General features: G+C 35.5%; 1 protein-coding gene across 2 annotated transcripts in view; it reads right to left on the bottom strand.

The window, feature by feature from the left end:
- The window catches only part of LOC120773080 (segmentation protein cap'n'collar), an 82,239-nt gene that overhangs the window by 35,487 nt on the left and 30,779 nt on the right, over window positions 1-15,973 (bottom strand). For both annotated transcript variants that reach the window (XM_040102030.1, XM_040102039.1), the window contains 2 exons: window positions 4,764-4,843; window positions 3,354-3,845 (listed from right to left, as the gene is read on the bottom strand). In XM_040102030.1, the coding sequence (XP_039957964.1) occupies window positions 3,354-3,845; window positions 4,764-4,843 (572 nt within the window). The remainder of the gene's footprint in view (window positions 1-3,353; window positions 3,846-4,763; window positions 4,844-15,973) is intronic.

The raw sequence follows: 15,973 nt of genomic DNA on the forward strand, positions 1-15,973 counted from the left end.
ACGGCGACATTTGGTATCAACAAAACAGCGCCACTTCGCACACATCGCATCAGTCAGTGTATTTATTGAGAAATAAATTCGGTGAACAGATAATTTCACATATTGTGCCGGTCGATTGACCACCAAGATTGTGTGATATCACACCGTTAGACTTTTTCCTGTGGAAAAATGTTAAGTCTAAAGTCTATTCCGCTTCGATCCAGGCATGTCATCCTGGAATCCATGCGAATTACCAGTTGAAATGCTCGAACGAGTCATCGAAAATTGAACGAGTCATCGAAAATGGACCATCTGAGTCGTAGCCGCAAGCAACATTTCAAAGAGATAATCCTCAAAAAACAAATTCCAAGGCATATTTTTTCGAATGATTATAAATTCTACATTAAATTTGAAATTTCTTAAAAAAAAAAAAAATAGGGAGCCTTGAAATGGATTACCCTATAGGTTAGGTTAAGTTACTGGACTCATCCTCGCGACAAAAAAAAAGATAAAATCGCGGTTGCATCTTGCCTAAGCTTGTAGGAAATAGTTCAATGAACTTTTCAAGTTCTCCTCTAGCTCAGACGAGCCGTTCTGTAAACGTATCAGTTGTTAACCAACGCTTTACGAGCGTCCGCAAGGTATGTACATGGGCTAAGACGCAGGAGCATAATGGTATACGAAAGGTTCCGTGTTTTGAAAGCGTTGCAGTTTTCAGTAACTTCAATTTCGTTTAAAAGAATGCTTCTGTGCGTTCCCAATAGTTCTTTGAAATTCCCAAAAAGTATTTTTTTTTGGTTGAAATTTTTAATTTAGTTGGAGACAATCAAAGAAAAAAGTTAATACGCGAAAAATGTCGGATACTAGGTGGTCAGGGTTAGTTACCGACACCATTTGCTGTTTCTAAATTCAAAAATCGTATACAAATATTGTGGCTCTCGACAAAAAAATTTTACAACATATTTATTTAACGGCTTTAGTTCCATTTTAGAACTTACCGAAGAACAATCTATCAACGAACCTAATAAATAATTTTGAAAACATGAAAGAAGAACGAAAATATTAAATCAAATAAAATACATTTAAGGAAGGAAGACTAAATTTTCAACCTGGAAATCCAACGCAGAATAACTCTTTCCAACTACTGGCTACTCCGGACTGAGTTGGCAATTGAGAATAAAAGTCCTCTCTCGACGAACCAAGGCCAAACAAGTCACTCATCATCCCCATCCTGCTATATGGTACAGAGGGAAAGGTGATGACAACGTCTGATGAGTTCGCGTTACGAATTTTTGATAGAAAGACACTTTGAATCTCCAATTGGCGCCAAACAGCGAAAAGGAAGAACGACTGGTCTACGACAATAAAGAAGAAGAAGAAGACTAAATTTTACCAGCTGTTACATGTTTTAAGAGCTAAAGCTTAGCGAAAAATACAAAATGTTGCATAATATTTATTCATCGGATCTAGTTAAAATTCTAAAAGAAAATCATGTGTCAACGAACCACAATCATTTCTAATTTTTAAAACATAAAAGAAGAACGAAAATAATAGCGCAAATAACAACAACAATATATAACAAAATGAGTTTTACAACACTAAAATGAGAAGCTTAGAGGAAGCGCTAGAGCGCAATGAACATAATGCTAGACACAATCAAGTGAAATAAAGAAAATAATATTGGCTGGGGCAACACAGACGGGCGGCAGGAAAAAAAAAACAACTTTACTCTTCAAACACTAGCAGTTGAAGACGACGAGTTGTCAAATCGCTGCACGAAACACAAACATACGAAGAAGCACTTAACTTGTGGCGGTGGCGAGCAGCAAAAGGTGCACGAACGAGTTGATGAGAGCAAATGTCTGGCTACATATTGGTTGTTGTCGTTGGCGTTGTTGTTGCTTAGTGTACACATTTCACGTTCTGATTTTATTCTGAAATTTTATGTAAACAGCCAAAACAAGAACAATAATAAACACTTCAGGCTGATTTTTTCTTGGATTTAATTTATTTGATTTGATTTCATTTGGCCGAACTGCTGAAGCCAAAAGAAAACACTTGACACATGTATATTTGTATGATGATCCTTGACGGATGAGTGGAGCGCATGCATACATAAATATATTAACGTACATACATATGTATGTGCATATGTACATATGTATACCTGTATAAAGATGAGCGCATGTGGCTTCAAGTGCTGGTGGAGACAGCGAAAAGGCGGCGAAGTGAACTACTTTAAGCTAGAAAACAGTTTTTGGGTTTAAGGAATCCTAACACTTTTTAAATTTATGTGAAAATATACATTTCGAAGCTTTTAAAAAGTTAAGGAAGATACAAAGTTTGCAGCTTATGTATTTCCTACTTCTTGTAAGGGGTTGAACTAGTGCAGAATTTGGAAAAAATCGAAAAAAGGTCGATCGGAACAATTTCCTCGGATATTGCACAATTGCCCAAGGCAAAAATTCATGCCAAATTTCTTGTTGATATCTCGTCCAATGAAAAAGTTTTTCATATACGCGCTTTACTCCGATTGTTCAGTTTGTATGGCAGCTATATGTTATAGCGTTCAGATATTGATCATTGCGACAAATGAGCAGCTTCTTGTTGAGAAAACAATATGTGCAAAATTTCAGATCGATATCTCAAAAACTGAGGAACTGAAGCTATGGCTAAATCGACTCAGCACTTCATACTGATAATTTATATATATGTTTTGTAGAGTCTCCGACGTTTAATCCTGGGTCTAACAATTTTGTTTTTTTAGGTTATAATCATTTAGTAAATCTGTAGGATTCCGAAGATTGACTCAGTAGCCGCCGTTTTGTATTGAAACATCGATAAAAATTTTTTACTGATATCTGTATAGCTTAAAAAAGAGAAGTGCGAGTACTTTTTCTTTACTCCCAAAATAGATAATAAGTTGGATCCTATCTAAGGGTCTAGAGTGGCCTAACTCCTTAAAACACCAACAAAGTTTTTCTAACTTCTTCAAAGAGTTACATATGCTTCACTTAAAATTCTTCCAAAAAACACCCCTAAATTCTAAAGTAAAAAACAAAAAAAATAAATAAAATAAAAAAATAAAACATGCAGCCAACTTTAATTGCACCTGATTGTTCTGCGTTTCATTTTGTTTTCGTTTCACTTTTTTCTTTTCCATCTTTGTAATCACTTTTTGACCTTTTAATTGTTTCATTGCATTCAAACCTCTTTTCCAGCTGACGTTGATTGCATCAAAGGCCGCACATACCCACATACACGCAGGCAAATTGAATAACATACAAGTGTATGTCTGCAATGCACCTTTGCACCCTCCCGCTTGCTCAACACCAATCACACCAACATCTTGAGTCTGTATTCTTTGCACTTACCTGATGGTGACCATGATGGAAGCCGCTGGCTTGACGGTGGAAAGCACTATTCGCGCCGCCGCCAACATAACCCTGCATGCCGGCACCGCGTTGATGCGAATGATGGTGGTGGAATGGCGATGGTGGTGCACCGGCTGATTGTAACATTATATCGAAATCGGCTAATTCCTCGCGTGCTTCGTCATCTAAATCGAAAAGTGGCGATGGCAATGAATTGACTTCGATCTCCGACAGGGATAGATCGAAATCGTCAATATAATCTTCCTCGGTGTTGTCCTGTTCCTGTTTGGTGGTGCCGTCAGTAATTGTGCCGAGTGTTTTCTCTGCCAAATCTTCGTCTTTGCCGTTAGATATGATAGCACTGACGTTCTTATTTTCGTTTAGCTCGTCTTCGCCGGTTTCCGTTTTGGTCTTGTCGTTGTTGATGTTGTTGTTGTTGTTAGTTTTGGCAGCCGCAGCTTTCGATGTTGAAGCGACAGAATCGTTTGAGCACTGTGTGAGTGGAATGATTTAAGATTAAAACTTTTAGACTCCTTTTATGTATAAATATAATACAGAAGTGGTTCAAAATGTTGAACCATATGCTAAGTAGCCGGATTTAAATTTATTTTAAAATTTTATTTAAATTTTTATACAAATATAATATTTTGCACTATTAACGAACAATTTCGAAGAAAATTAAACCTTTATAAATGAACAATTTCGAAAATTATACATAATTTAAAGTTACAAACGAACAATTACCAAAAAAATTTAATTTTGAGGTTATAAAGGTTTTTGAGGTTCAAACAAAATTAAATTTTGTGGTTGTAAACGAAAAAATTATAGTTGGAGGTTATAAACGAACAACTTCAAAAATATTACATTTTTAGGTTATAAAGGAAAAACTTCAAATATATTATAGTTTGAGGTTATAAACGAAGAAATTCGAAGAAAATTTTATTTGGAGGTTATAAACGAACAACTTCAAAAATATTACATTTTGAGATTGTAAACGAACTTCAAAAATATTACATTTTAAGGTTAAAAACGGAAAATTTCGAAAAAAATTATATTTGGAGGTTAAAACGAAGAAATTCGTAGAAAATTAAATTTTGGGTTATTAACGCACAATTTCGAAAATATTGTATTTTTAGGTTATAAATGAACATTTTTGAAAATAATATATAATTTGAGGTTACAAATGAACAATTCCAAAAATATTTAAATTTTGAGATTGTAAGTGAACAATTCCGAATAAATATATATTTGGAGGTTTGAAACGACAAATTAATATAAAATAATTAACATATAATTTATTACAAAAAATCGAAGATTACCCAAAAAATTAAAAAAAATATTACATAAATCTGCCAAAAAAATATTTTTCTCTTATATTTTCTATTCCAGTTATATAACTTCTTAACTTACCTCGCTATTAATATTACCGAATTCAGCCAGTTGTAGTACGTCGTTAAGAATTTCGTCCAGTGGCAAACGTATATATTCACCTATAAATTGCAAAAATAGAATATTAGTGTAAATAGAGAATGCTAAAGTTATAAAATATATTTTGGAAAGTTAACTGTTTATGGAAGAATATGCCGTGCCGAATTTAAGTCGAGTAAGACTTTGAGTTTCTTAATTTCTCAAAGCAATTAAGAGGAACACTTCCAGGAATGCACTTGAACTGTGCATTTGCCCAATTGATCGATTTCGCCAAAACAAATAATTAAAAACCAAAATATTATACATAAAAACAGCGTCAACACACACACACACACATAATATGAAAGCAAATGCAAACATGTAAATATTTTGATTGACAGTAAGAAAAAGTGAAATGCATTCAAAAGGCAATAGTCGAGAGCCCCTCACATGCAAAACAAACAAGAAAGGATACTGCAGAGACCAAATTCCATAACGATTACGTGCTCAGAGCGCAGACACAGCAAACGCGAATTAATGCCCAAGAGAGCGATCAATTTTTGGTAGTGAGTGAGGAGCATTTTTTTTGGAAAAACACAGGGTCTATTTTGATAAACAACTAATGGATATTTGTATAAAATATTTTGAGTGCGCATACAGACCGCTTTTCACTAGATTTCAAAAAATCAAAGCAAGCAAATCTTACTATTATGAACAGCGCAGTGGGAATACGCCATTATGACAACTGTGGGACTTCTATGGAGCCATTTTGAGCGAATAAATATGCACCAAAATAACGCCCAGTAGTGGCTACCGTTTGAGAAGCGAAATAAGGAGGCCACGCTGCCATTAAATGCAGCTTGAGAAATGAATGGTGTGGAAACACCTTGAGCGCTGGCACAGCAAGAGCGGAGCGGTCTCTTGATAATTGCTTGAATGCTGTGCTGAGCGCTTAGAGCGGCAGACCGGCAGTCACGTTTAATGTTTAGTAAAAGTTTATATTAAAAACCCGCATCATTAATCATAAAAATTCACATTTCAAAACGTACACAATGCAACAACAACAAAAGGAAAATCAAAAATGTGGAAAAAAGTACGGAAGCAGATGCAGATCGCTAAACCAACAATCCATTGACAGAATGCGATTAGTATTATTTATGACAGCAAAACATATACATACATACAAACATATGTATATGTAGTTATTTACTTATGTGTAGGTAGTTATTGTACCTAAGTGCATATGAAAAATTAATAAATTTCTTTTGAATAGTCAACGGAGGAAATTTTCGCTAAATCATTCTTACAACTTTTGTATCAATTACACATTATCGTTGCACATACACACATACAAACGTATACACATATTTTATATGTATATGCATAAATAAAAATATAGTGATTTTATATATAAGAAGCAGCTGTTCTAAAGCAAAGCAAAACGCTCTGGGATAGCCGCTAAAGAACTTATATCTGCTGAGTGTAAATGAATGGAAATTTGAAAAGAAATTTAGCATAGATCATTTTTCAAGACAACGCAACAATCTCCGAACAAATTGTTCCGATCTAACCATTATAGCATATAGCTGCCATACAAACCGACCGAACAAAATCAAGTTCTTGTATGAAGAACATTTTTATTTAATGAAATATCTGCACGAAATTTGGCATAGATAATTTCTCAAGGCAACCCCACAATCTCCGAACAAATTGGTCCGATCGAACTACTATAACGTATAGCTGTCAAACAAACTTACCGATCAAAATCAAGCTCTTGTATGGAAATCCTTGCAATTGTGTAGGGAAGTATAGCTTTCTTGCCACCGAAGTTAACGTTTTCTTTTGTTTTTATTCAACCAGCTACTTACAACAACTTAGTACGGATACAACAAATTTACACAAGCAAGCCCAATAAGTAGCTAACATACAGGCTATTGCCAATATTAACCAAGCACAAGCTGCATTTTAACTTTGCACTTGGCATGCGACATTATCGCACAAAACTATCTAGTATGCACAAAAGAAGAACTTATTACAAATGCTTGACAAAATCTATACCAAACACAGGCGCCTATGTACATATGTAAAAACGTAAATACAATTTTTATCAGAAAATTACTACTTAACATCGCCAAGTAAACAATGGCCGCTTGAAAAACCAAAAAAAAAAAAGCAAAAAACACGAAAAATTCTGTGGAAAAATATAGTGGGCGAAGCATGCCAGGTAGTATGACAGACAGCCAGCCATGTAGCCGTTTAAGGTTAGAATAAAAGAGCCAAACACTTGAATAGGGTCAAAATTAGAATAAATATGCTTTGCTGCACTGCCAAGACAACCGAAATGGTATATAAAAAAAAATAATAAAAAATAGTTACAATAGAAAGGGGCAGCTAGCGTTAGAATTATTCAACATTCTAACGCCTTATGCTTTTGTTGTTGCAGGTTGTTTGCAGGGCATGCGGTGTAGTTAGGCTTAAACACCCCAAATCAAACAACTGTTGGCCTTACAAAACAAAACTATATATTAAATATAAAAACTATGCTTACAACCGCCAATAGTACATGTTGTTATATCATATACATATGTATATGTATAAATTTTTTGTATTGCGCACCCACCTTCGTTTTTCTTGCTGCTTCCTACTACTTTTCCTATAATTCCCTTTTACTCTAACGCTCAACACGTCCAAGCCATATTTTTCCAAGCGTTTCGACCATAATTGTCGCTGTTATTTTAGGTCGTTTCTCACTCGATTTAGCCCCGCTGTTGTTGTTTTTATTCTATTTCACTTATTTCAAATTTTTTTTATTTTTGCTTCTAACAATTCTTGAACATCTGAATTTCGAGCAATATTCAAAGTTTTTGTTTGCTTAACATTTACCCACAAGTACACATATCCATACATACATTTACTGATACATATATACACAATGCATATACAGCAACACACGAGCCTTTCAGGCACTTTAATGCTCATTCGAAGCCACAGAAGAAAGGTGTTTTACCAACTGCGCCCTATGAAAATATTATTCAATTTGTAGCTGGCTTTGTTGCACGTATACACATACATACACACACACCACTTGCTGCTATATGTGTGTGTTTATGTGCATTTTGGGCATTTTTGTTGGAATATTTGTATTAAAACATTGTAGTTTTGGATAGTTTCTGTATATTTGTCAGCGGCAATTAGAAGCTGAGGTGCGGGGTTGGAAGGCCTGCATATGTATGCATGTACATACATATTTACAAGTATGTGTGTTCAAACATTGTCAAGAAGGAAATATTTGTTTGGTATAATTGCTATATATTGTATATTGCACGAAACAATTTTATTTTACTTTTATTGGAGGGGGCGAGAGCGCATACATTTCTATTAGTATGGACGTAAAGAGGCAAATAGAATATTGAATCTGTATAATATATTAATAATTTGAAAAAAAAAAATTATATTTACTTATATTTATGTAAATATTTAACTGTGGGCAAAAAATAGTAAGACTTTATAACTTAAACCTTGCGCGAAAACCCATTCACCGAAAAATTATTATTTTTAGGTTGGTATGACTGTCAGTGACATCTGTGCCAAATGTCACATCAAAATAGTCTTTCCTAGTCAGTCGTTCACGTACAGGACGGTCATCAACATCAACTGATGAATAACACCTCAAAAAAATAAAGGAATTTCTGGTTGAAAATCGGCCGTTAACAGTCAGAGATCTTACTCGCATCGTTGGCATATCGAGGGGGGTCAGTGAAAACCATTTCGAAAAATCATTTAGGAATAAGAAAAGTAAAAGCATTATTTTTACAAATTTTTTTTTCGAAAAACCGCATCGTGTGTCGTCGGAGAAACAACACTTACCGACTATCAAGATGACATGAAACGTGTTACTACTGGCGATGAGTCTTGGATCTGTGCTTACGACGCGGAAACAGACGAACAATCGTCACAATATCGTGGCAAAGATGAGCCGGAGCCGAAAAACCACGCCAAAGCAGGTCAAAAATCAAGGTTATGATGAAATTTGTCTTCGATTATCGAGGTGTGGTGAACTCCAAATTCCTTTCAACCAAATTCGCAACAAGGAATACGATTTGAGTGTTATGCGCCGTATGCGTGAAGCTATTCGTAAAAAGTGCTCGGAATTATGGGTCGACAACTCTTGGTTTTTGCACCATGATAATGCACCACATTGATTCTTCGTGAGTTTATCGCCAAAATTTTCAACCAATATAGAGCCGCAATCTCCGCATTCGGCTGATTTAGTTTCGAGTTACTTCTGGAAATTCAACAAACTCAAACGACATCTGTTGGGAAGCCGTTTTGAGTCAAAAGAAGACATTAAACGTGAATCGCTACGTGCATTGAAGACTATTGCGGAAATTGACTTTAACAACTGTTTCGAGGATTGGAACAAACGTTGCCAAGTGTACTGAGGCTAAGGGTGATTACATTGAGGAGAACGATATAGTTTTTGAAGAATAAATTAAGAATTTAAAAATTATGAACAGTCTTACTATTTGTTGCCCACAGTGTATATGCATACTCTTTTAGACATTTTCTTTGGTAATCTCAACTACATCCAGGTGATATAAATCGAAATGAAACTTTTAATAAGTAAGAAATAAATATTGCTCAAAATTATCGCAATTTTTGTAAACTTAAATTTAATTAAAGGATCGAAAGAAGCATATTTAATCGAAAATACATCTATGTAGTTATTTTCTTCATAGGAATATATTCTCTCCAGCTTGATAATATTAAGATGATATACATATATTTACTATATACAAGTAAAAAAAAAAGTCTTGCGGTATTTTCGCTAGTTGGCGCTGAAAGCGCGTAGTTCTAGTTTTATTCGTCGCATCGGGTCGTGCTATACCTTTTTGGAAAGCTCATTTCACGCGCGAACACGTGTTTGATTGATTGTCGTTTCTTTTAAGTCGTTCGTGAGTTATAGCGCCGCAAACATGGAGCAAAATAAAGAGAAAATACGGCATATTTTACAGTACTACTACGATAAAGGCAAAAATGCATCTGAAGCCGCCAATAAAATTTGTGCAGTTTATGGACCCGATACAGTTTCCATTTCCACCGCACAACGATGGTTTCAACGTTTTCGTTCTGGTGTAGAGGCGGTCGAAGATGGCCACGCTCCGGAAGGCCTGTCGTCGAAAATTGCGATAAAATCGTTGAATTGGTCGAAAGAGACCGGCATAGTAGCAGCCGTAGCATCGATCAAGAGCTATGCATGAGTCATCGAAAATTCATTTCAATTTAAAAAAAAAAAAAAAAAAAATTCAATAAAAATACCGCAAGACTTTTTTGACAATCCATTATTAAGGAAATATACACGACCAGACTCTTACTAAGAAAGCAAACATTTATTTTTACTTTTTAGAGGCTGTATAGGAAATGTTTAGAGGGAAAATAACCTCTTAAGTCGAAATATACTAAACATGATTATATAAACTAATGAAACCGTTTAAGAAAGTCTTTACCTGAACAACTTAAACTCAACCCTCTGATAGTTACTAAAATAGAAATATTGGGTCTATAACTATTTTCGAGCGGCTTGCCAAGAGATGGCATAAGCTGCTTATTTAATTCAATGCTTCAATATACCGAGCATGCTTTGGAAAACTACTGCCCATGTGCGTCTTCTTCAATATTTGAAGCTTAAACAAAAAAATTTATTTCTTCACACAAATATGTCGAGATTTAAGCCTGAAAAGCATTTTTGCAGAGTTAATCTACACTTATTTTATATGAAGAATATCTCAGCTGAAAGCCATCGTATTTTGGTAGAGATTTATGGTAAAGATTGCCCAACTGAGGCGTTTGCACGATTTAAAAGTAATGATTTTTGTTTGATAGACGCAGAACCTTCTGGTCGGCCCAGAAAGGTTGAAGATGAGGCACTGAAAACATTAATCTAGCACGCAGCCATTTCAAAACGCTTAAATGCAGACGGATACATTCAAAAGCAACGAAGTTTGGTTTCATATGAATTGAAGCCAAAAGACTGCGAAAGACGGTTTCGCATATCAGAAGTGCAGCTTGAACGCTATAAAAAGAAGTAGTTTTTGTGAAACCAGGCCAAACAGCCAAAAGAACAGTAAAGCCATGATGAAGTTCAATTTTTTGCTGGTATCAGAAGGGCGTGCTGTATTACAAGCTTTAAAACCGCTTTAAACCATTAATGTGGAACGCTATCGAAAACAATTCGCCAAACTAAAGAGAGCGATTGCCGAAAAACGACCGGAATTTGTGATTACATACGAGAAAATAATTTTTCAACATTTCAACGCTCAGCATGCATCATGTTGCAAGACCGCTTAAAAAATATTTGAAAAAGAACGGCTGGGAAGATTGGCCTCACCCGCTTTATAGCCCGTACCTTGTCGCTTGTGACTACCATTTTTCCCGGTCGATGCAAAACGGCTTCAATCGAATACGGTTCAAATCAAAAACAGGACATCAAAAGTTAGTTTGATTCATTCTAGGCCGCCAAGTCGTCACAGAGTTTTTGGAATGGAGTGCACAAATTGTCGGAAAGATTGGGCAATGTAATGCATTCGGATAGGCACAAAAATAGTTATAGACAATTAATATTTAAGAAAAAATGTATACTTTTCAAAGCCTTCAAAGACGGCCGAGAGATTGCTGAAGACATGCAAATGTTCTGGACGTCCTTAGACCTCTCAACTGATGAAAATATAAAAAAAGTGAAGAATATGGTGCTTGAAGATCGTCAGGTGCTAGAGAGATGGCAAGAGAGTTCGACATCTCTCGCTAGTCGTTAGAATTATTTTGGGTATGAAACGAATTCTGCTCGACTCGTCCCGATAAAACTGAATGTTTCTTCAAAAAGAGTACGACGACTGTGACCGAAGTTAAAGCCAAATTTGGCTCCGTGTGAATTTTTCCTGATCCCCAAACTGAAATTGCCGCTACATGGAACCAGTTTTCAGTCGATCGAAGAGATAAAAAAAATATTATTCGTTGAAGGAGCTGAAGGCCATCCCAAAAAGTCCTTATGAAAAGTGTTTTAAGGACTGTAAAAATCGTTGGCATAAGTGAATTACGCCTGGTGGGGATTACTTTGAAGGCGACAAAAAGAAATATTAATGAAGAATTGAATATTTTGCGTTTTATTTACAATTTCCGGGTCACAATATATAAAAAATAATGAACTATAATAATTTAAAAGTTCCTTTAACTTTTTAAAATGGATATTAAAGAAAATCATATCATAAAAAAAACGCGTCGGCTCTACTATTTTCAGTTTTAAATGCCGTGCTAACTGGTCATAACGGTAAAACATGATTTTGAGAAATTCCCTTCTGATAATTAATGAACAGAGATTAAAGTGCTAAGACAATAATGTTGAAAAGGTATGAACAAATTTTGTGATAAATAATTAGAGAAGTGACAATGTTTGAAACAAATTTTCATTTAAAAAAATACATATATGTACATATATGACAAGTAAATTAAAATTAGTAATTAAATTTCAATTCCGAATAATTAAACTAAAATAACACTTCACGCTTAATGAAGAGCCTAAGTCCCACAAATAAGTGCCATCATAACGCTATAAGATTTAGTTGACATACATATGTATGTATGTATGTATGTATGGTTGTTTGAAAATAGATATGGTTATTTATCCATATGAAGATAGATATTTAAGCCAGCATGTCGTTCAAATCGCACACGAGTAGATTGAAGGTGCCAACATATATACATATGTACATACATACATACATACACATATGTATATTCGTTTATCTATTTCAAGTGCACTTCAAAACTCAACATAATTGCAATCAAAGTTAAAATAACAATAATAACAACAACAACAAATGCAAAGTACAAGAGCGAGTAGTGTAAATATTGAGCTAAAAAATCGTAATTTATTTATATTGTGTTTGATACGCACCTAAACTTCAATTGCGAATGCGCGTGTATGTGTGTGTGCGTTGCAATTTGGTCAACGAAAAGGGTTACGAAGAGGTGACACAATTGTTGGGTTGTCGCACAATGCTAAAACTTACGGTTGCATAACACAAAACGCAAACAATAAAAGTCCGTTTGCTATTATTAGTTGTTGTTTTGTTTTTGTTTTTTTTTTCTGCAAATTTTCGTGACACAAATATGTTGCAAACAAAGGGTTGCACAAAGGATGCTGGCAATATTATTTCTTCACAATTGTTGGTGAGACACTTTTTGTTGTTGTTTTTGCTGATATTGTTTGCAGGCTTGCTTGCTTTAATTTTTTGTTTTTGTGAAAAAGGTTTTTGGTGGCAAGTTGGTAATCAATGATTTGTTGCTATTGACTTTTGCAACTTTTTTGTTTTTGAATTGAACAAAGCTTTCACGCTGTACAAGTTTTTAATATTTTTTAATGCAAAAAAAGTTTGGAATATTTTTTTTAATTTTTTTACGAAGCAAACTTGCTACTTTGAATATTAATTTTATTTTTTTTTTTGATATTTTTTAGCATAAATAATAAAAATTTTTAATTTTTAAAATATTTTTTTACTACGTAAAAGTTTTGAATGGTAATAATAGCTTGACACAGTTCCACGATTTGTTCGACTTTTAATATTTCTTTTTATTAAAAATTAAATGTTTGCATTTAGTTTTGAAATATTTTCACACAACTCAAATATTTGTGCTTCAGTTTCTTTGCACTTGCCTGCCGTCGGCTATATTTTCCGCGTTTACACTGCAGCGTTTTCACAAGCTGACACTTTACACGCCCGAAAGCAAATGTTTCCTTGCAAGGATATTTTCTTATCGATACTTTGCCGCCCACTTCAACTCGAATTGTCGTGTCTATTGCGCAAAAGTCGCAGCACTACATAAAAAATAACGGCTTAGCTCCACGACAATACATATTTATATGTGCACATATTAATATTTTTGGTGGTGGCGTCACCAATTCACTCTTGCCAATTGCGTGTCTGAAAAATGAACTTTAACGCCGGCGAATTGCGTTCACACGTCGGCTAAGTCGGTTAGTTGTTGGGAGTGTTATGCGTCCACCATCGACCAAAGTGCGTTCAAGTATAAAAATTTCAATTTGATTCTAAATAATTGGCCCGCAAATGGCGACTCGCGATGGCGTTGGATAAACTTTCATACACACAAACACATTCACACTCACACGAACACACACATACTCACATTGAGCAATAAGAAAATAATTGCCGTCCGCGACGCTGCTGCTGATGCTGCCGCTCAGCTTCAGTCAGCGGCGCAAGAAACACGGCTTTAACCGGTATTCATGCACATACTCTCCAATACTCAAACTCCCCAAACGCTGCCAACGCAGCAGCGAACGTCAACGTCGCTGTCAGCAGCATATTATTGGTATCCAAATTGATGTTGGATATGTGCGAGCGAGAGGCCTATACAGAACAGCAACTGCGCACATGCGCCCAACACGAGCAAGCGTTGGCAAGCACAGCCACCACAACACGTACCCACACACGCAAACGACGGCTCACTCACACGGAAAACAACCGCTATTGCGCTACTGCGACGGCATGAAATAGAGGCGGAGTCTCATTGGCGTTCACACCATTTGCCCAAGCAGCGCGCTGATTGTTTGCTGGCATAACCAAGCGCTCGTTCACGCTGTGTGTGTGTGTGTGCTAATACCGGTTCGTATATCCAAGCGCATACTCGCAATGGTGTGCGTGCTTATGGTGGTTGCGTTGCTGGCTGCCTTCCATTTTCAATATGGATGCCGCTGCTGAGCATCCATGCAGCTTTGACTTGACTTCACAGCAGGAACAGGTTTCTTTTTTTTCTGTTTCTTTTTTGGAGTAATTTCCTTAGATTGTAACATGTTTCTTTCTGGCTGACTCTTTGGGGTTTCTTGCTTCTGCCCAAATTGTTTTCGGCATTTTTGCTGCTATTATACACTTGTAAGCAGAAATGTACTACTTGGATACATATACATACATACATATGTATGTATGTACATAATTGGAATAAAAAGGCTACTTATTTCGCATTTCCCATTCTTTTTTTTCAATTTTAAATTGTTTTTGTGTTTCATTCAAAGTTAATTCAAATGCTTATGGAGAGGATATTATTATAAATGAGTTCAATGTTCACAAGAGATCAACTTTCTTTAATGCTAGCAAATTTAACGATTTGGATCCACCATCGTTGAATTGATGAGCTGCATATTTTGGTATTAGTTTTAGGTTGTGAATGTTAAAAAAAAAGAAAAGAAGACATGAACTCATAAAGAGCGCTAAAGTGAACAAAATATTACTTCAAATTCCGTAAGTAGTAAATTAGTGTCTCGAAAAATCGTATATCTGGCTCAGAACGCAACAAAATTACTCACCTTGTGCCAACGAAAATATTTCAAGAAGGTTCAGACCGTCTAAAACCAATATTAGTGTTGACAAAATTATAGCACGGAAGAGTTCAGCTGATGCTTTTAAGTCAGCCCGAGCAATTATGTTCGAAATTTATGAAGAATATGAAAATGTATAAGAATATTGAAAGCTTGTAGGAAGACGACTCAACGAAGGTCTACTTTTTGGACAAGTTAGTAGGTAAAAATCACTCTTGTCAAAACATCAGATTGAAATTCGACTGGTATTTGCAAGGATCCACCAGCACAATTTTGAAAGAAAGTGCTTTGAAAACAGGAAACCAAGAAAAAAAGGATGAGTCCAGAAGGAAAAACAATTGTATGTTATAACCAAGGTAAAGCGCTTAAACTTAGGTATGCAAAAAAAAAACAATAAAGCACGGTTGCGGAAGTATCTTGGTCTGGGTTGATTCAGTATTTGAGTATACTTTGAAAACTGTTTTCTTGGTTTTGTTCCGCTTCGAAGACTCGTTATAAAACTAATAAATTTTTTAGATATTAGGTGGAGTCTTCTGTCGGGAGCTCGCCACCAACTCCAGTTTCAGACTATCCTGACACAGTAGTTTCTTTCAAGCGGATGTGCCTGCCATCAAAGTAGCAATAGATGTACTGTTCTGAAATGCAGCTTCCTTCAAAGAGATATTCATACACTTCCATTGCCGAGCGGCTGTACTGGCTTTGAACTCGCTGACTGTGTGCTCAAAACTAATCAAAGATTGCATGACCTCCTTAGCAATAGCTTCAAGCTTGTTCCAAAGTGTAATGGTGCACGGTCACAGCGGAATCGCCGGAAAGTGGAAAA

Source organism: Bactrocera tryoni, chromosome 1, assembly GCF_016617805.1.
Source record: "Bactrocera tryoni isolate S06 chromosome 1, CSIRO_BtryS06_freeze2, whole genome shotgun sequence".
NCBI lineage: Eukaryota > Metazoa > Arthropoda > Insecta > Diptera > Tephritidae > Bactrocera > Bactrocera tryoni.